This window comes from Lepidochelys kempii, chromosome 1 (genome assembly GCF_965140265.1).
Source record: "Lepidochelys kempii isolate rLepKem1 chromosome 1, rLepKem1.hap2, whole genome shotgun sequence".
Classification (NCBI taxonomy): Eukaryota; Metazoa; Chordata; order Testudines; family Cheloniidae; genus Lepidochelys; species Lepidochelys kempii.
Window position 1 is genome coordinate 264050236 of NC_133256.1, and position 22064 is coordinate 264072299.

At 41.1% G+C, this 22064-nt stretch overlaps 1 protein-coding gene across 5 annotated transcripts in view; it reads left to right on the forward strand.

Moving 5' to 3' along the window:
• NUP205 (nucleoporin 205) overlaps positions 1-21451 on the forward strand; it is a 76239-nt gene extending 54788 nt beyond the window's left edge. For 2 of the 5 annotated variants that reach the window (XM_073327392.1, XM_073327395.1), the window contains 15 exons: positions 238-508; positions 1008-1106; positions 2367-2515; positions 3669-3860; positions 5093-5214; positions 6680-6818; positions 7053-7179; positions 8261-8337; positions 14811-14969; positions 15182-15308; positions 16414-16580; positions 17285-17408; positions 18155-18283; positions 19032-19105; positions 20355-21451. In XM_073327392.1, coding sequence (XP_073183493.1) covers positions 238-508; positions 1008-1106; positions 2367-2515; positions 3669-3860; positions 5093-5214; positions 6680-6818; positions 7053-7179; positions 8261-8337; positions 14811-14969; positions 15182-15308; positions 16414-16580; positions 17285-17408; positions 18155-18283; positions 19032-19105; positions 20355-20507 — 2109 coding nt within the window. In that variant the 3' untranslated portion in view covers positions 20508-21451. Of the gene's footprint in view, positions 1-237; positions 509-1007; positions 1107-2366; positions 2516-3668; positions 3861-5092; positions 5215-6679; positions 6819-7052; positions 7180-8260; positions 8338-14810; positions 14970-15181; positions 15309-16413; positions 16581-17284; positions 17409-18154; positions 18284-19031; positions 19106-20354 lie in introns of those variants that run through there. The other 3 variants (XM_073327393.1, XM_073327394.1, XM_073327396.1) reach the window with 3 other exon arrangements.
• The last annotated feature ends 613 nt before the right edge of the window (positions 21452-22064 follow it).

Below are 22064 nucleotides of genomic sequence, written 5' to 3' on the forward strand. Positions count from 1 at the left end.
GTCCAAAATATTATATTACACTCTTTTTGAAAAAAGACACCGTGTTCAGATATTGATTTATTTTATATAGAAAATCTTCTATTTCTAATTTAATGAAATAAAAATGTCAAATAACGTAACATTAAGATGCGTTCCTTTTGCTTGCAGAAATTATGTAGATATGGGCAGCTGAATAAGTGGTCTGGTACCTCCTGAAATCAAACATGTTCTCTTTTTCCCCCCACCCGTCCTCTTAAGATTCTAGATGATGATGCAGCTCAGGAGTTAATGCCAGTGGTGGCAGGGGCTGTGTTTACCCTCACTGCCCACCTTAGCCAGTCTGTGCGCACTGAGCAAAAGCGGCCACTTGCAGTCCCTGTACCTGGACACTCCCAGTATGTCCTGATGCTGGATGGTTCTTTCACATCATCACCTGGTTCAGAGGGCATATCTGTGGGTTTTGCTTCCATTGGTGACTCTTCCCTCCATATCATCTTAAAAAAACTATTGGATTTCATTTTGAAAACAGGTATGCCGTTAAAAGCATAAAATAATTGCACTGTCTGTGAGTGGATTCTAACATGCCAAGACTGCATAAATGCACTGTGAACTTTGATTGAACTTCTTTATGGCATTAATACAGGTGCACCTTTCAGAGTTACCTGTATAGACATCCTGTAAGTTGTGTTACTCTGAGGAGACAGTTACTTAGCATGCTATCCTGAAAATCAGAACCGTTGAGGTGGAGGGCTATGTAGTGTGTATGTATAAAAGGGGATTGAATATTGCAGTGGTTATAGCTTATCAGACAAGACCTTGCTTTGCTAAACTCATTCTCGTAACCCTGGATCGGTACGCCAAAGGCAAAGCTCTCGTATAAGAAAACGTAATTTTTCATTTGTTTTGCTACTGCCAGCACTAGCACTGCGAAGATAAATTAAGTGGGGGGTCCAGATGGTATTAATAGAATAATAATTTCACTTATACCAATTTGTTCCCTGTTAAAAATAACTGTTTCTTATGACCAGGTGGTGGATTCCAACGAGTGAGAACACATCTGTATGGATCACTGCTTTATTACTTACAGATTGCCCAGAGACCAGATGAACCAGACACCTTAGAAGCAGGTAGGATACAATTGTGTTTTGAGAAAAAGATGACCAATTGTGTATCAAACCCAGTGCTGTTTGTTATCCCACTGTGTTAGAATTAAGTCGGGACAGAGAATTGTCAACGGCCATTTCTAAGTATTCATTCAAAATGTATTCTGTACCATGAGCTTTGGATTTCCTGATATCAAGGACTAAAATATGTGATTTGTTATTCGGTGTCCGTTTAACGAGGAGTGAACCATAATTACAAATCTGTGAAAGGTCTCAGGGCCTGTTGGAAATTTATTAAATTTGTTAACATTGTTGGAAGCTATTGGAAAACCTTCTGTGCACTCCCGCTTATGTACTCTCTCAATGTTTCATTTGGAACTACAGGAACCTCTTACTGCTCTTTGGTGCTGCTTTTTTTCCTCTAGCTGAAGATGACTTGAAAGGAACTCATTTTCAAAGCTAATCAAGACTGCTCCTTAAGCAATCAGCAGGGCTACTGGTGCCAGCCACACTCTTTCTGTCTAAGGGCTGAATTCTTTGCCTCTTCAATATTCCTAGCCACTGCTGAATCTCGGAGCAAGGGATCAGGATCAGAAATCAAGCTTCGTTCTTATACCTGGTCATTCAGACTACCACCACTATGATTTTATTAGTGCTGGGAATTGCAGTGATTGAAAGTGTCAGTAAAATTGTTACAGTTCCTTTACAGTTTATTGATTGCTTTGGACATAACTATTTTCCACTGGATGCATCTTGTTTGCTTCCCTTAAGATTGATTGCTTTGATCTCAGTTGAAGTTTTTAGGTTCAGTTGAAAGAGTTTGCATGTGTACAGGGGTGCTGGAACAATTTTTATAGTGGGGGTGCTGTGAGCCATTGAACCAAACTGTAAATTCTGTATATAATGGAAACCACTTCAAGCCAGGCACCCCCCCACCCCCATGCCCCTAGTTCCAGCTCCTATGCATGTATATGTATTTTATCCTACAGTAAGTTTTCCTGACCAGACCATCTGAGGGGAGGGGAGATATACATACATGTATACACACACACCCCCTACTTGGATGTTCTGGCCAGAGTAACTGATTTTAGGACCAAATATATTTGTACAGGAACCTTGTCACTTCAGCAGCGCGCTTCTCCCCCCCCCCCCCCCCGTTACTGAGATTATGTATAGATTATGACTACTTTAATGTCCTGAAAGAAGTGGCTTCTGTTTTGCTGCATCAAACCACTTCATTCTTCTGCATCTCCTTTAATTCTATTTTTCTCACTTTTTTTATAGCCAAGAAAACAATGTGGGAACGTCTGACAGCTCCAGAAGATGCATTCAGTAAACTGCAGCGAGAAAACATGGCAATTATTGAAAGCTATGGTGCTGCCCTCATGGAGGTGGTCTGCAGAGATGCCTGTGATGGCCATGAGATAGGCCGGGTAAATGAATCTATTCCCTTGTAGCCTAAAGTTGTTTTTTAAGGGATGCTTTTCAACTATTTCGGTGAACATTTGATAATTTTTTTAAATTGTAATTTGGTGAGTATTACAAATATCTACTGAAATAAAAAATCACTCGACAATTTAGATATATTTTTATAAAAAAACATTATTTTGGTATGTTTCAGAGTAACAGCCGTGTTAGTCTGTATTCGCAAAAAGAAAAGGAGTACTTGTGGCACCTTAGAGGCTAACCAATTTATTTGAGCATAAGCTTTCGTGAGCTACAGCTCAAAGCAATGTGTGAACTCACCCTGCTAGCTGTGCAGAAGCAGGGCCATTGTTAATGCTGTTGCAGAGGTAGTATGGTCTAGAGGACAAAGCACAGGACTGGAAGCTAGGACTTGCTGAATCCCATGTCTAGATCTGATATTGATCTGCTGTTTGATCTTGGGCAAATCTCTTGATTTCCTTGTGTCTGTTTCCTTACTTATAAAATGTGAATAAAATCCTCACAGGGACTTCATCATTTTCAAAAACTGTGTTTAAAGATAGCTTCAGGTATTTCATTGTCCTAACTTAGTGATTTATACCATCGTATTTTCAATTTTTTAAAACATTTCTCTTTCTCCTCTTGCTGTATGAAAGATCCAGGGGAAGGAGTGAAAATGACAAGACAGGTAGTTTTGTCAAATGTGCCAGTAAAGAAACTGAAGAGAGAAAATGTTTTCACTTATTTTTCAGATATAGTGAGGTTATATGCTACTTGTAACAAGAGTAGACTTAAAAAAAACAAAAAACAACAAATATTATTTTCAAGTAGATAAGTGTCCCTATAGTGTTTGGAAGCATTTTGAAGATATTCTAAGTATTAGTTTTGCTAGATAGAGCCGTAAACAACAAAGGGAGTCAAGTTGGTTTTCTCTGTATTAAAACCCCACGAACTAGATGGTGCAATAACTTCCAAATAAAAGAACAGGTTAGTGTGTGGGGAAAAAATATATTCAGTTTTGTTAAGAGGTTTCTACAAACAATGGACCAAAATAAGGTGTGAATTTCAGTATATAAGCATGTTGCCTGTCTCGAGGCATGTATTAGAAATCTCAGCATTCTGGCTAATTGATTTAATTATTTTTTTGTTTATTATTTTTAGATGCTAGCTCTGGCTTTACTTGATCGCATTGTCTCAGTAGACAAGCAGCAGCAATGGCTCTTGTATCTCTCCAACAGTGGCTACCTGAAGGTGCTTGTGGATAGCCTAGCAGATGATGACTTCACTCTTCAGAGCTTACTCACGCCTCAACCTCCTTTACTTAAAGCTCTTTACACCTATGAATCGAAAATGGTAAGAGCTCACCCGGGACTGTTTTCTTCACAAACGAAAGTTGCTTTCTTGAGCTTCACGTTCTTGATAAGAGTGCGTGTCCAATTAACAGATGACATATTTAAAAACCATATGGGCCTTTCTGTTTCGTCAATATGTTTTCAATTTATGGTATTTTCAACAACAGCAAAAGTTGTTCTGCATACAATAGATATGTTTTGGGATACTGTTGAAAGCAAGGAAGGCAAGAACATTAATATAAATGGAGTGCTTGTAGCACCTTAGAGACTAACTTATTTATTTGGGCGTAAGCTTTCGTGGGCTAAAACCCACTTCATCAGATGCATGCAGTGGAAAATACAGTAGGAATAGAAATGAGAGAGAGAGAACATGGGGAAAAAAGGGGGTTGCCATACCAACTCTAATGAGACTAATCAATTAAGGTGGGCTATTATCAGCAGGAGGAAAAAAATAAAAAAACCTTTTGTAGTGATAATCAGGATGGCCTATTTCAAACAGTTGACAAGAAGGTGTGAGTAACAGTAGGGGAAAAATTAGCAGGTGGAAATAGTTTTTAGTTTGTGTAATGACCCATCCACTCCCAGTCTTTATTCAAGCCTAATTTAATGGTGTCCAGTTTGCAAATTAATTCCAGTTCTGCAGTTTTTCATTGGAGTCTGTTTTTGAAGTTTTTTTTGTTGAAGAATTGTGACTTTTAGGTCTGTGATTGAGTGTCCAGGGAGGTTGAAGTGTTCTCCGACTGGTTTTTGAATGTTACAATTCTTGATGTCTGATTTGTGTCCATTTATTCTTTTGCATAAAGACTGTCCGGTTTGGCCAATGTACATGGCAGAGGGGCATTGCTGGCACATGATGGCATATATCACATTGGTAGATGTGCAGGTGAATGAGCCCCTGATGGTGTGGCTGATGTGACTATTTCCACCTGCTAATTTTTCCGCTACTGTTACTCACACCTTCTTGTCAACTGGTATGGCAACCCCCATTTTTTCATGTTCTCTGTCTGTCTGTCTGTCTGTCTACTGTATTTTCCACTGCATGCATCTGATGAAGTGGGTTTTAGCCCATGAAAGCTTATGCCCAGATAAATTTGTTAGTCTCTAAGGTGCCACAAGTACTCCTCATTCTTTTTGCTGATACAGACTAACACAGCTACCACTCTGAAACCTATAAATGGAGTCTCACTGTAAGTTTGCATGACTGTTTTTTCTCTGTTCTCTTCTATATTCTAGGCATTCTTGACCAGAGTGGCTAAAATCCAACAGGGGGCATTAGAGTTGCTGAGGTCTGGAGTGATTGTGAGGCTTGCACAGTGTCAGGTATATGACATGCGACCAGAGACACATCATCAGGGGTAGGTGTCCATGGAATTGGTCCTTTAACTGAGTGCTAGACCATAAAACCCATTCTTGGAGGATGCGAAAATCACTGACTTTTGCAGTCTTTCATCCTTGTGTTAAAAATGTTTTCTCTGTTTAACTTTTCAGTAGCTAAATTCAAGCTGTCTTATTGGCATGGAAAATTCCGGTTTATCAGGCATAAAGGGGTAAATTATGGTACTTTCCAGTTGGCTCCAGGATATAAAGCCCTCTTGCTTATCTGATTCTGTGGAAAGTGGTCCAGAATTTTTTAAACATAAATTAGGTTCTGCTAGTTTAGAGCTGAAGTTGCTGAAATCTACAGCAGCGAAAATTAGTGTTGTTTAAACCATTTTTCTATATATTATAGACTTAATTTTTGAGGGATTGGAGGTGGTTTGAAGGTGGTGGTAAGAGCCTGTGTTTGATGCATTCTCTTCTTCCTTCCTCTAAGAACACACAGAACATATAATATTGGAGTAAATTTAATTTCCAAGTTGTTTCATGATATTTGTAATATGTGACACAGAACTTTGGGGGAGGGATAGCTCAGTGGTTTGAGCATTGGCCTGCTAAACACAGGGTTGTGAGTTCAATCTTTGAGGGGGCCATTTAGGGATCTGGGACAAAAATTGGGGATTGGTCCTGCTTTGAGCAGGGGGTTGGACTAGATGACCTCCTGAGGTCCCTCCCAACCCTGATATTCTGTGATTCTGTGAACTCCATGGAGTTGTACAGTGTTGTTAAATTGGTTAATTAGAGTAACCTAAACACTGCCTAACTTTCTCAGCAGAAAGTTTGTATGTCTAATTATTTTTAAGGTGCTAGCAACCAGGAGCAGAAGCTCAGATGGCCAGTATCTGTTGGGGTGGGGACACAATGTGCAACTTTTGGTTGTGAGGTGGCTGGGGGAAGAAAAGGAGTAACTTGTATGTTTAGGAAAAAACATCTTGACTAATTTCCAACCCTGATACTCACTTTACATTTCCAAGGCAATCTTTGCAACAAAAAGAACTAGAAACGTAAAAAAAAAAAAAGGTGGGGGGGGCATAGGGGGGTTTCAGTAAGCACTGAGGTCTAAATATATCAGCTGGAGTTTACATGCTCTGTTGGAACCTGAAAGGAGTGTTTCTGAAGCCGCTTGTTTTCACTGAGGACAACTGAGGAAAACAAATCTGCTGTTTCTAGACCAAGTCCATCTGATTAATCTGGACATTTGCAAAGAAACATTGTCTTCTAGCTAGAGAATGCATGGGAAACGTCAGATCTAAAGCAGCTTTCTGAGGAAGTTAAAAAGGGATCTGTGTGAAATTGGCCTTATACTGGAAAGCTAACAGCCTTAACTAAGAAGCTATTATTGAGTACTGTGATGTTTCCGTACCCTTTCGGGTGCTTGTAAACTGTTTTTGTAGCCTCCAGTTTCCTTCAACTATTGATACCTTTCATCTTAAATCTCTTCAGAATGTTTGGAATGAGAGATCCGCCTGTCTTCATTCCTGCTCCTGTGGAGCGCTATCGCCAGATTCTTCTCCCAGCCCTCCAGCTGTGCCAGGTGATCCTCACATCCAGCATGGCACAACATCTGCAGGCAGCTGGACAGGTAAGCTAAGAGGCCAAGAATGATCTTTCGGTGTCCAACATTGGCTGATGATATCCTGTTTGCTGCCAGATTATGTATAATATTTGTTCTGTCAGTAACATTTTCTTTATAATGTTCTCACCAATATGAGAAATTGCACTGAAGTTCTTAAAGTAATAATTCTGATTTTATTTATTAGATTACTATTCAATTTTTTCATCACTCATGTTTTCCTTCCCCCTTTCTGTGGTTTAGGTTTTGCAGTTTCTAATATCCCATTCAGATACTATTCAGGCAATCTTGCGGTGTCAAGATGTCAGTGCAGGATCACTTCAGGAACTAGCCTTTCTGACAGGAATAATCAGCAAAGCAGCTCTGCCTGGTAGGGTTATATCTTAAATCGCAAAAAATCCAATTTTGTTATACTTGTCTGACTTAGTCACATAAGCTTGATTCTTTTGATGTACTCTCAAAGGAATAAAATGCATCATGGAAAATCTGTTAAAAATTGTATCTTATTGGAATGTATGGCTTTGGAAAGAGACATGGGAAATAATTATTCTTGAGGCAAAGAATGGTGGGTTGGCAGTGGATGTGGAATCCACAATATGTTGATGTAGGCTTGACTTTTCTGCTGCATTTGCATAATAATACCTAATACTTCTACAGTGCTTTCAGTGTTCTAATATTAGCCTACTACAATTCATCTTCACAATGCAATTGGGAGGTAGATACAAGGGGATTGTTCAGCCAGTCCACTTTACAACTGAGAAAACTGAGGCACAGGAACTTATTTGCCTAAAATAATCTAGTTTTTTTCCTAGTTGGTGGTAATTAATGTTTCCTACATTTTTATTTATAAAGTTTTTTTTGGGGGGGCGATACTGTAGGTTAGTGCACTAACCTCCTCTCTCTGAGGATCTACCTTCATGAAAGTATCTATTCACTATTGTGCTGGGTTTGGTGGTCCTCTCTAGACCACCCTTGTGGACATATTTGGGCTCCTCCCAAATTCACCATACTATGTTTAGTCATGATTGGCAGTGTTTCCTCACGAGGGGCCTATGACTAGAATTACAATGGCCGTACAGTGCTGTAGGTCATAACTGAAGTTTATTGGTTTAGCTATGTGGAAAGACTAGCACAACAACTGCCAGTTCTTTGCCAAGGCTTCATTTTTTTCATAAGTGCTGAAATTCACCCCAAAACTTTATTTTAAAAAATGCATATAGTATTACTCAATAAATAATGTTATTACATAATCGTATATATCCTAGTAGCTACAGCTAGATCTGAACACATTCTTCACAAAAATGTTTGTGCAAAAGTTTTGTCAAAATTTCATTTTGATGGACGTTTTCTGACCAGCTCTATTAGTTAAATGTAAAATACTAAACCATAAGTGTTTTTAATTAAAAGAAAAAACACCCAGGTATTGTATCCTCTCATGTCTGTTTCATTAGGTGTGTTAGGTGAATTCGATATCGATATTAACGAAGGGACACAAATGGAGCTACAAGGGCATATAGGACGATTTCAGGTAACTGAGTTTTATGTTTTAGTCTCATGTCTGTTTGGAATTTCATATTTAAATGAGAATTGCATCCTAATTTTGTACCAGTTCTCATAGAACGAATATCTGTTACTCTCTAACTAAGAATTGAGAATCTTATCTCCTCCCCTCCCCCAGCAAAAAAAAATAAAATAAAATAAAAAAGAATTGAAGACTTTGACAAAAGGAAAGTTAGGTTAGAGACTTTCATTTTACAGTCGAGCCTGCAGAGATCTGTAGGATTCATCTACTACATGTGAAGAAAGAGGAGGGATTTGAGACCAATACCAAAATGAAGTAATTCAGAAGTATTCCACTTTCACCACAAAGACATGCTCAGCTCCACCTGTTGATGTGTCTGACACACCCAATGTCTTATTTCTTTCCTTGTCCCTTTTAAGGAGAAACCAGATATATGGTGCAGGGCAGCAGGTCTTGATTAGAATCCATAACGACAGTCCCATATCCAGGGTTCACACCCTACTTTCTGCTCTGAAGCCTTGCTGTTGTACTGCTTTCTTCCACTAGTAGGAACTACTTCTTTCTCACCTAATTGTATAAAGAGGCTGCCACACCAAATGCTTTTGGACAGGAGAGTAAGATAATGTGTTCTCTTGAACCCTGATTATTGCTACTCCATAGATGAGCCAAAAGTGGGCTAGCAAGCAGTAAGCAGCTGCTGTAGTACTGATGGGACTAAGTGCTCAAGTTCTGCATCCCTCAGCATGAGTCCCCCTGGAAAACCAGAGAAAGGGTTCCTGTTTTGTGCAATTCAATTTCTTTATTAATTTAAAAATTGGGTGGCCTGAATAATATGCTTATAACAAATTGAGTGAAAAGACAGGAAGTACTGTATTCTAGCCCATATGCCGCTGTGGTCATCAAGTAAGAAAAGAAGACTTAATTATTTTTCTCTCTACACCTCCCTCCCCCCAAAAGTATTTAGCAATAAGTATTTCTAAGGTGTATTTTAATAATTGCCATGTGGAACTGGTTCAGTGTTTGAGGTATATTTGGTGATCATAATAGCCCTACTTAAACTAAGAACACAACCATCCTGGTGGGTAGTTATTACTGCCGTCCTGTCAGACCATGCAATGTACAGTGTATTTGACTTGGAATGGTTGGTTAATTCAAATTTACACGGTTTAGTATCTTCTCGTCTAATCTTCATTTTAGAATTTGTAAATGGTTGGTGCTAATCACAATCCAGTGTTGTCTGTTCTTATATAAACCAACACAGTTTGGTGACATTGGGCCTTTTTCAGGAAACTGAAAACATGAGGAGAGTTTGAAGACATTTATCTCCAGTGTGTTTTCAGGTGACATACTGGAGGATACAGTCTAAGGGTATGTCTACACTACGAAATTAGGTCGAATTTATAGAAGTTGGTTTTTTAGAAATCGGTTTTATATATTTGAGTGTGTGTGTCCCCACAGAAAATGCTCTCAGTGCATTAAGTGCATTAACTCGGCGGAGTGCTTCCACAGTACCGAGGCTAGCATCGACTTCCGGAGTGTTGCACTGTGGGTAGCTATCCCACAGTTCCCGCAGTCTCCGCTGCCCATTGGAATTCTGGGTTGAGATCCCAATGCCTGATGGGGCTAAAACATTGTCGCGGGTGGTTCTGGGTACATATTGTCAGGCCCCCGTTCCCTCCCTCCCTCCATGAAAGAAAAGGTAGACAATCGTTTCGTGCCTTTTTTCCTGAGTTACCTGTGCAGGCGCCATACCACGGCAAGCATGGAGCCCGCTCAGGTAACCGTCACCGTATGTCTCCTGGGTGCTGGCAGACGTGGTACTGCATTGCTACACAGCAGCATCAAGCCCTTGCCTTGTGGCAGCAGACGGTACAGTACGACTGGTAGCCGTCCTGGTCATGTCCAAGCCGTCCTGGTCATGTCCACGTCGGCCAGGAGCGCCTGAGCAGACATGGGCGCAGGGACTAAATTTGGAGTGACTCGACCAGGTCATTCTCTTTAGTCCTGCAGTCAGTCCTATTGAACCGTCTTATGGTGAGCAGTCAGGCAATACGGATTGCTAGCAGTCCTATTGCATCATCTTCTGCCAGGCAGCCATGAGATGTGGGTGGCATGCAGTCCTTCTGCACCGTCTGCTGCCAGCCAAAGATGTAAAAGATAGATGGAGTGGATCAAAACAAGAAATAGACCAGATTTGTTTTGTACTCATTTGCTTCCCCCCCTCCCCTGTCTAGGGGACTCATCCCTCTTGGTCACACTGCAGTCACTCACAGAGAAGGTGCAGCGAGGTAAATCTAGCCATGTATCAATCAGAGGCCAGACTAACCTCATTGTTCCAATAAGAACAATAACTTAGGTGCACCATTTCTTATTGGAACCCTCCGTGAAGTCCTGCCTGAAATACTCCTTGATGTAAAGCCACCCCCTTTGTTGATTTTAGCTCCCTGAAGCCAACCCAGTAAGCCGTGTCATCAGTCACCCCTCCCACCATCAGAGCAACGGCAGACAGTCGTTCCGCTCCTTTTTTCTGTGCGGATGCCATACCAAGGCAAGCATGGAGGCCGCTTAGCTCACTTTGGCAATTAGGAGCACATTAAACACCACACGCATTATCCAGCAGTATATGCAGCACCAGAACCTGGCAGAGCGATACCGGGTGAGGAGGCGACGTCAGCACGGTCACGTGAGTGATCAGGACATGGACACAGATTTCTCTGAAAGCATGGGCCCTGCCAATGCATGCATCATGGTGCTAATGGGGCAGGTTCATGCTGTGGAACACCGATTCTGGGCTCGGGAAACAAGCACAGACTGGTGGGACCGCATAGTGTTGCAGGTCTGGGACGATTCCCAGTGGCTGTGAAACTTTCGCATGCGTAGGGGCACTTCCATGGAACTTTGTGACTTGCTTTCCCCTGCCCTGAAGCGCATGAATACCAAGATGAGAGCAGCCCTCACAGTCGAGAAGCGAGTGGCGATAGCCCTGTGGAAGCTTGCAACGCCAGACAGCTACCGGTCAGTTGGGAATCAATTTGGAATGGGCAAATCTACTGTTGGGGCTGCTGTGATGCAAGTAGCCCACGCAATCAAAGATCTGCTGATATCAAGGGTAGTGACCCTGGGAAATGTGCAGGTCATAGTGGATGGCTTTGCTGCAATGGGATTCCCTAACTGAGGTGGGGCCATAGACGGAACCCATATCCCTATCTTGGCACCGGAGCACCAAGCCGCCGAGTACATAAACTGCAAGGGGTACTTTTCAATAGTGCTGCAAGCTCTGGTGGATCACAAGGGATGTTTCACCAACATCAACGTGGGATGGCTGGGAAAGGTACATGACGCTCGCATCTTCAGGAACTCTGGTCTGTTTCAAAAGCTGCAGGAAGGGACTTTATTCCCAGACCAGAAAATAACTGTTGGGGATGTTGAAATGCCTATAGTTATCCTTGGGGACCCAGCCTACCCCTTAATGCCATGGCTCATGAAGCCATACACAGGCAGCCTGGACAGTAGTCAGGAGCTGTTCAACTACAAGCTGAGCAAGTGAAGAATGGTGGTAGAATGTGCATTTGGACGTTTAAAGGCGCGCTGGCGCAGTTTACTGACTCGCTTAGACCTCAGCGAAACCAGTATTCCCACTGTTACTACTGCTTGCTGTGTGCTCCACAATATCTGTGAGAGTAAGGGGGAGACGTTTATGGCAGGGTGGGAGGTTGAGGCAAATGGCCTGTCTGCTGGTTACGCGCAGCCAGACACCAAGGCGGTTAGAAGAGCACAGGAGGGCACGGTATGCATCAGAGAAGCTTTGAAAACCAGTTTCATGACTGGCCAGGCTACGGTGTGAAAGTTCTTTGTTTCTCCTTGATGAAACCCCCCGCCCCTTGGTTCACTCTACTTCCCTGCAAGCTAACCACCCTCCCCTCCTCCCTTTAATCACTGCTTGCAGAGGCAATAAAGTCATTGTTGCTTCACATTCATGCATTCTTTATTCATTCATCACACAAATAGGGGGATGACTTCCAAGGTAGTCCAGGAGGGGTGGTGGAGGAGGGAAGGAAAATGCCACACAGCACTTTAAAAGTTTACAACTTTAAAATTTATTGAATGCCAGCCTTCTTTTTTTTTGGGCAGTCCTCTGTGGTGGAGTGGCTGGTTGGCCGGTGGCCCCCCCACCGCGTTCTTGGGCGTCTGGGTGTGGAGGCTATGGAACTTGGGGAGGAGGGCGGTTGGTTACAGAGGGGCAGCAGTGGCAGTCTGTGCTCCAGCTGCCTTTGCTGCAGCTCAACCATACACTGGAGCATACTGGTTTGGTCCTGCAGTAGCCTCAGCATTGAATCCTGCCTCCTCTCATCATGCTGCCACCACATTTGAGCTTCAGCCCTGTCTTCAGCCCGCCACCTCTCCTCCCCGTCATTTTGTGCTTTCCTGCACTGTGACATTATTTGCCTCCACGCATTCGTCTGTGCTCTGTCAATGTGGGAGGACAGCATGAGCTCAGAGAACATTTCATCACGAGTGCGTTTTTTTTTCTTTCTAATCTTCACTAGCCTCTGGGAAGGAGAAGATCCTGTGATCATTGAAACACATGCAAGTGGTGGAGAAAAAAAAAGGGACAGCGGTATTTAAAAAGACACATTTTATAAAACAGTGGCTACACTCTTTCAGGGTAAACCTTGCTGTTAACATTACATACATAGCACATGTTCTTTCGTTACAAGGTCGCATTTTGCCTCCCCTACCGCGTGGCTACCCCCTCAACCCTCCCCGTGGCTAACAGCAGGGAACATTTCTGTTCAGCCACAGGTAAACAGCCCAGCAGGAACGGGCTCCTCTGAGTGTCCCCTGAAGAAAAGCACCCTATTTCAACCAGGTGACCATGAATGATATCTCACTCTCCTGAGGATAACACAGAGAGATAAAGAACGGATGTTGTTTGAATGCCAGCAAACATACACTGCAATGCTTTGTTGTACAATGATTCCTGAGTACGTGTTACTGGCCTGGAAAGGTAAAGTGTCCTACCATGAAGGACGCAATAAGGCTGCCCTCCCCAGAAATCTTTTGCAAAGGCTTTGGGAGTACATCCAGGAGAGCCGTGAATGCCAGGGCGAAGTAATCCTTTCACATGCTTGCTTTTAAACCATGTATAGTATTTTAAAAGGTACACTCACCGGAGGTCCCTTCTCCGCCTGCTGGGTCCAGGAAGCAGCCTTGGGTGGGTTCGGGGGGTACTGGCTCCAGGTCCAGGGTGAGAAACAGTTCCTGGCTGTCGGGAAAACCGGTTTCTCCGCTTGCTTGCTGTGAGCTATCTACAACCTCCTCCTCCTCATCTTCCTCGTCCCCAAAACCTGCTTCTGTGTTGCCTCCATCTCCATTGAAGGAGTCAAACAACATGGCTGGGGTAGTGGTGGCTGAACCCCCTAAAATGGCATGCAGCTCATCACAGAAGCGGCATGTTTGGGGCTCTGACGTGGAGCAGGCGTTCGCCTCTCTGGTTTTCTGGTAGGCTTGCCTCAGCTCCTTAAGTTTCACGCGGCACTGTTTCGGGTACCTGTTATGGCCTCTGTCCTTAATGCCCTGGGAGATTTTGACAAAGGTTTTGGCATTTTGAAAACGGGAACGGAGTTCTTATAGCACGGATTCCTCTCCCCGTACAGCGATCAGATACCATACCTCCCGTTCGATCCATGCTGGAGCTCTTTTGCGATTCTGGGACTCCATCATGGTCACCTCTACTGATGAGCTGTGCATGGTCACCTGCGGCTTGCCACGCTGGCCAAACAGGAAATGAGATTCAAAAGTTCGCGGTTCTTTTCCTGTCTACCTGGCCAGTGCATCTGAGTTGAGAGTGCTGTCCAGAGCGGTCACAATGGAGCACTCTGGGATAGCTCCCGGAGGCCAATACCGTCGAATTGTGTCCACAGTACCCCAAATTCAAGCCGGCAAGGCCGATTTAAGCGCTAATCCACTTGTCAGGGGTGGAGTAAGGAAATCGATTTTAAGAGCCCTTTAAGTCGAAATAAAGGGCTTCATCGTGTGGACGGGTGCAGGTTTACATCGATTTAACGCTGCTAAATTCGACCTAAAGTCCTAGTGTAGACCAGGGCTAACTAAACTGGACATATCTGAATTGGGATAATTTCTCAAAATTTAAGATTGGGTTCCATTGGGGCCCTCTAAAAGTACCATTTGCTTTCAAATTGATTTAAGGACAGGCAAAAAGTAAACTTATATTCTTTGTGATTTAAACATTTTAAGGTAAATATGAGTTTAAGGTTAGCTTACAAAATTACTCCCATGTGATGTAAATGCTTAATTTGTATTTTATTTTATGTAAATGCTTTTATTTGTATCTTAATCTGCTTTTGTTATAGAATGGATAGTAAAGGGTTAATGAGGGCTGTAAGATTATTATTAATCAAATGTATCATTTTTATTGCTTGTAAATATCAAAGGATTTTTTTAACTCTTTGGTGGAGACACTCACCAAAGTTTGCTTCCTGTCACAGCGCCAGTGCTTAGGACTTCTAAGTCGGTTTGGAGGTTCAGACAGACTCAATCAGTTTAAACTGCAAGATGACAATGCTGAGGGAGACAGAGTGAGCAAGAGGGATGAGATTGAGTTGGCCATGCAACAGGTGAGGAAATTGAGGAACAAAGTTACATCTTCACAGCACTGCTAAAATCATCAGTTGGGAATTGTGAGATATCTGGCATGGGTGATTTGTAGCCATTTCTAGTCGTCATACTGATGTATGCAATTTGAAGAGTTCTGAAAATAGTGTTAATTGTCTACCCAATATTTCATCAGTCTTACTTGTATTGACTTGCTGTGATTCCTCTTCTGTAGATCTGTGCAAATGTAATGGAGTACTGCCAGTCACTTATGTTACAGTGTGCCCCCACCTTTCAGCACACAGTTTGTCTGTTCACTCCTAGTCTGTCAGAGTCAACTAACCGAGATGGACCCCGTCAGGGTGAGTTTGTGGTTTACTTGTTTTGTATGTATCCGAGACTGAATTGTGAAAGTTGGACTGATAGCAGGTAATACACCTCATTCATGATGTGTGCAACGTGCCTTTTCTAACTTATTGGAGATGTTAATTGTGCCAAGTTGCAACAAATTGGGGGATGGGGGTAGCATGAGATTGACTGGTGGAAAATTTAGTGTATTAAAACAATACGCCAAAACCTCAACAGCATAAATTAAAGTTTTCTTGGCAGTAAATATTTTGCAGTGCTATTAGAAAGAAATGGTACTGTTATCTCTAAGTTGTCCTGATACCAATGCCTTGATCCAACCAGTGACTTCTATTTTGCATTTAATTATCTTATATGTGTAAGAACATGTTTTTCAAGAATTCTCCTCTTCCCCTGTTAAATAGCCATCTTAAAAGGTGTAGAATTACTGTTACTGTAAAAATTAGCTTTTGGAGACCTTTGAAGCCTGAGTTAGTTCAGTGAAAAAATATAGGTAGCATGTTTACTATTGAGAGTGATCTATGGTGGAAAGCCTGAGTGATAAATGGATTTGGTTTATGTGAAGTCATTTGTTTATCCTTTCAGCATCCCAGAATGGCTGTCAGAGGACACTTCAAAATTCTAGGGTTTAATAACCCTGAGCTGTTGTGCAAAGCACGGAAGTAATCTTTTGTGGCTAACGTATAGCTCCAGTGCTCCTACTGCCCCAGGCTTGAAATAATGATTTGCACCATAGTTGAAATTTCCCCTTGTAGGGCATACACCGTTAAGCTCTTTTTGTTGCCGCTGATTAACAGGGAGGGAGACTGGATGTGAGCTCTGCACAAAGCAGAAATGATCAGGTTTCATCACAAAAGAAAATGTGGGGAATTGAATGCTAACAGCTGTCTGCTTGCCTGCCATGTGTCAGCAAGAGATGAAATCACTGAGTTTTGTCCTAATATCTCATTTGTAATAAGTGTGGCCCACACATCCAAAATAAAGTTTACCAGTACTTACATATCCTTGACACTACGGTGGTGACAAACAGTAGAGGATAAGCTGCATAGCTGTGGGGGCTTCAGAGAGAACTTGTTTTAACTTTGATGGGGTCTCCCCTAGATACACAAGCACCAGTGGTCCCATATTGGCGCTTGCCTGGCTTGGGCATCATTGTCTATCTGCTGAAACAGAATGCTAATGATTTCTTCAGTTACTATGATAGCCACCGTCAGAATGTTAACAAGCTACAGAATGTGGAGCAGCTCCCACCAGATGAGATAAAGGAGGTAACAGAATCTGTAGACTTTATTATGAACAGTCAGAAGTATCTGTTGCCTGTAAATTAAACTAAATGTAGAAATAACTGTAGTATGGAGCTGTGACCATCTTATACTTATTCCTTTTTACTGTCGGGGTGTGTTGGAGTTGACGAAGTGGGAACTAAATGGCCATGGAAGCGGTCATTTATATTAGGATGAAAAAATGTCAGGTTAAGCTTTGTGGAGGGTACTGAGTGGATATTTACTGCGAATTATATTGGAAACTATTACTACTGTCACTCTTAATGTATATGTCATGCTGACCTTTATCAGACTGGTCACCACTGATGTCTCGTGACTAGCCAGCCAGACAAAATAAGTAGACATTAAACAGGTGTGAGTTTCCCATCAGTCTATGAAGCGATTGGGTTACAGAGGGGAGGGATAATTGAACTGAAGATAAGTGACCACTGTTCCATCAACATGAACTGATAATAGTTTTGATCCTGAAGGAACACTTTAGATTTTGCCAGAAAAGTGTGGGGTGGGACTTGGTTTATTTGTTTTTGTGGTGACTGGGGTGGGGAGAGAGGAGGATAAGAAGAGAGAGAGAACTTTCCCAGGAGACAAAATTCTACAAGGCTGTTGTGGGTATTTTCTTGACTTTTAACACTTTGTTTTGGTTTGCTACATAATGTTGAATCTTTGTGCATCTTTTCTTCTTGCCATAGCTGTGTCAGTCAGTGATGCCAGCTGGGGTAGACAAAATTTCTACTGCCCAAAAATACGTTTTGGCAAGGCGGCGTCTGGTGAAGCTGATAAATAATCGGGCCAAGTTGCTTTCCCTATGTTCCTGTATCCTTTTGGAATTATGACCGCTCCAGTGATGACACTCCAGAAAAATTGAAAAAGTTGGCTGAGAAATGGGAGTAATTTGCTTTATTGCCTAGCAGGCAATTGGGTTTCAGGGCACTTTAAAAAATGCCAATCTTAGGAAAGAAAATATTCAGATATTGATGATTAAATCAGTTGAGAGGAGGCACATGTTTCTCTACGCTTAGCATGTAAACATTTATTTTCTAGTTGTGGTAGCAGCTCTGAAAGAAAGTCAATAGTAACATAGCATCATCTCCACAGAAATCAACAACAAATAAAGTTAATTGATGTGATTAGGCTGGTGATTCTCCTCCATTGTGGTGAAGTGGAAATACAGCTGAATAACAAAGCTCTTAGAGCTGGAAGCAGGTAACAGTAAAAGAATCAAGTGTATGGGTCCACCAAGCATGCTGTCAGGATGTACAAGCCATGTGAGTAACTTGGAACTGCTGTTGTGCAAAAAATCGAGGGCCGTGGCAACTAGGAGCTGTCTATCAGAGTCATTTCAGTCCCCAAGAAACAGACACCTTGGTCCCCAGTCTTGCAAACACATGCTTAACTTTACCCATATGAATAGGCCGATTGCAATCACTACTCACGTGCACGGAGTTAAACATGCATGGAAGTTTTGCAACATCAGAGCTTTCTTTTGAAACCTCTAAAAGGGCTACAATCTAAAATCAGCATAAATTAACTTTAGTCTCCTTCACTGAGCATGTCTACAGATATCATAGAAACATGCCTCTTTATTCTTTGGCGTCACCTGGAATACTATCTATTGCATTGCACCCCTACTGATTCCCAAGATTCGCTGCTGGCCTCCAGGACTCCATTTAAGAGCAGAAGGCTACAAGGTAACATTTCTCAAACCCTAAGGTGCCTTTACATTAGTTTGTAAATTAAACATAAAAATATCTGGCAATATCAAGAGATTGAACATCAAAATTTAGGTTTTCTAAAATAGATTTTTACGAAACTTAACATTAATAACGTTTGACTAATTTATTTGTAATAAAAGGTTTTTGTTTGCATTTAAACATACCCATGCAGTATTTGCAGCCCAAATATTGCTGCATTGTAGTAGTGGATGAGAAGTAAAAAATGAGTTTTGTCTAGAAACAAGTCTTGTTTCTGTTGGTCAAACAGAGTGAAATTGAAAAAGTAAGTAATAATGGTGAAAAGTAAATTACATATTTTTAAAAAAATTTTCAAATGTAATAATTGAAGGTGATATTAAGAACAGATGTAAGGACATTTGTTTTCTAAAAGTATTTTTAACTTGATACAGTATTAACTCACCAGTGGATTTGGTGAGGAAGGGAAAAAAGTCAGGGAAGGAAAGATAATACGGGGAGGTTATTGTTGTTGACCATGCCATGTTGTGTAATCCAGGGCTATATGAAGTTACTACACTAATGGTTGAGAGAGAATTCATCAATAGGTCAAGAAAGATCAATTGTGATTTTTCTCTTCATCCTTGTTTAACTTTCTGTTATGTACAAAATAGGCATTTGTTGTGTTAATCTTGCTTCATACCTGCACATATATGGTATTCACCAGCAGGTGGAATTAAGAATTTAAATTTGTGAATTGTATTCCAAGATTCCTTCAGTTTGGAGCCTAACTTGGATTTCAGAAATGGGAAGAATCGAGTGAGCCAGCATGACCTAGATCAGGTGAGATGCAGCAGATAAAATATTCTTAATTACGGCATACCTGATGTGTTGCTAACATGCAGTTATTGTCAGCAGTCTGTCTATAGCTTCCATGTTTAAGAGTGATCTGCGATACCTAGCTGCTAAATGCTTAGTTGAACTACAAATAGGGTGTAACACGATTTTTCAAAAAGTATCAGTTGCACAGCTATACATGTATTTTTGAATCCTGCACACAGCCATGTTAATGCACAAAATCTAGAACATTGCAAATGAAATACCAAGGTCCAAATTACTGAAAAAAATATTTTTCTTATTCTCTTGTAAATTAGACTAATAAACTGCAGCTGTTTAATAATTTGCTTCTGAAATAAATTGTCAGTTGTCCTTGAAGGATGTGTATTGAAGACAGGGTTCCTAGTTTTGTGTGTTGCTGCAGCTGTTCATTTTTGGTCAGCTGCAGATGGACCATAGTAAAGAGAGAGAAAGGGGAGCTGACTATGATGTAGCTAAGAAATTGCCACTGCTTATGTAGAACCTAAAATAATTTGTGCTCTTTGGAGGTACAGCTAGCAAAACCAGCATAGGTTAACTAATGATCTATTCTCAGAACTATGTGAACATAAAGCCTTGATGTTTGTGTGCAAATAAGGAAATTAAAAACTTTTTGTTTCAATCACGATTAACAGTATACAAGAGTTGTAAAATAAGGTGCATATGCTTTTGTGGCTATACCCAACCACTCAAGAGAATATATACAATAACGTCCTACAATGTCTCGAATTCAGCTCTTTTTAAAAATAGCCTTTTCCATCAGTAATAACAAAACATGTTTTTCAATACATAGATTTTTGTTATATAAGGGCAAATCTCTACTACAATTCCTTAATTTAAGAAGTCAAGTTATATAACTCTAAGGCTCTGATTTGCCAAACATGCATGTGCTTAGATTGCAGCACACAAGTAGTATTTTTGAAGTCAAAACATATACATGTGTTTTAAAATGTTAAGTACTTCACCAGAAAACCCTCCACAGAAATACTTTCCAGTGTATGATTCAGATGGACAGACATAAGGATCTGTTTAATATTTGCCAAACTAGATTTCCCCCCCCAGCCATATTTATATTCTTCTAAGAGGGGGCTTGAAGCAATGGAAGAGGGTGTGGCATGGGTAAGGGTGATTGGTGGTGATTAATGATGAAAAGACCTCCTTTAACAAGAGGACTAGACACCACTGTCCATTTCACTAAATTTCTTCTCTTCCTCAGCTTCAGATTGAAGCCACCAACAGCTTTGGTGAATCTCTGCAGAAGAAGCTCCTTGATATTGAAGGGTTATACTCGAAAGTCCGGTCACGCTATACTTTCATTCAAGCACTTGTCAGACGCATCCGTGGTCTACTAAGGGTATCAAGGACCTAAAAGACTCCTCCTCATGCTACCTGCCTCCACAAGTAACAAACCAGGGCAAACTGCCTAAACTCAGATTTTATAGAACCTACCTTTTCTAAATTATGGCCAAAAATATTTTGTTACCTTTTTTTCATATCACTAATTAATCAGTTTTGTGTATTCTTTCTTGCGTACTGCCATCCTCACAGGAAAAATAAAGGATTTTTTTAAAAGATGCGTTATGGTCACTGTAAGAGAATAGACAGAATACACTGGAAATACAATGGAAAATTTAACAAGAATCTCGAGTTTTGTATTTGGGAAATCTGCACACATCCATGTGATGATTTGAAAGAAATGCAAAACTGCCTGGCCCCATTTATGGTGTTCTCACTGATGCTTCCTCCACGCTGTGGATCACCCGCTTAATGGAAATGTGAATTTCTTGGTCCAGTTCTTGAGGACAAGATATGTGTGTCCTTCTCAGAATAGATTGCTTGGTGGAAGGCCATTATTCCATCTAGTGACTAGTCGGCTTCTGTTCACTTCTTGTCTTGTTCCCTTCCAACAGACATGAATGTATATATGTGCATTTGTACGATTCTAGGTGCTGAGGAAATGGGGAAGTATGTGGGGGGAGGCTGACCCATGCTGGGAAATGTGATTGGAAAAGCTGAGGTCTATTCACTGGCTCCTCCTATGTGGCTTGTTCTACATCTTAGGCCTCCTTTGGGGTTCATTCCTATTTGCTAGCGTGCCAGGAATTGGGCATAAAGATACATAAGGGACAGAATGAAATTTGTGACAAAAGAGGAAGCAGACTTGAACATTGTGTTTGGCCCATAAGAGGAAAAAGAAATACCAAAATCATCTTTTACACAGAGAAGAATAGTAAATCAACTCTGGTATACATTGCCATTGGAACTCTTTAATACTTTCCATATATTGTTTTTACCGCAGACTGTTCACATTTGCAGGTGAGTTCTGTCTTTTCTAAATTTCCATTGCCTAGTATTTTTTATTAATCACAATTAATAATTGCTCCCTTTGTCATCAGTTTGTGTTGTACAGTAGATTGGTATATTTGTCTGGCTGGGATTATTTTATGGTCCAGTCTTTCAATTTGTGGTTATTAGTGGTTTTGACAGAATAGTGTTAGATACAAATTGTTTATTCTTTAGTGACGTCTTGGTGATTCTCAACCAATTTCCCTTCTCTTCCTCATACACACACCTATCTTATCCCCACAAAATGAAGAAAGTAAGTGAACAGGACTCCCTGTGAAGAGAATGCAAAACTATAATTCTGGAAATCTGCTGGCTTAATGTACTTTACTGCACCTTGGAAAACTGTGATATGATAACGGACTAGTATTTGTTCAGTACTTCAAGAACAGATTAAGGGAATTCTTTAATTTTTGCCAATAATAGTTCCCTATTGGGTCAGGACTTCTGAATGCCAATGAAATTAACATACTGTCTACTACACCAACATAAATAGGTGGTGCTATAACTTTTCAAATTCTGGTTTACTCTTTGGATAATACATTTTGTAATAATCTGCCACATTTTTACCATGTTTTATAAA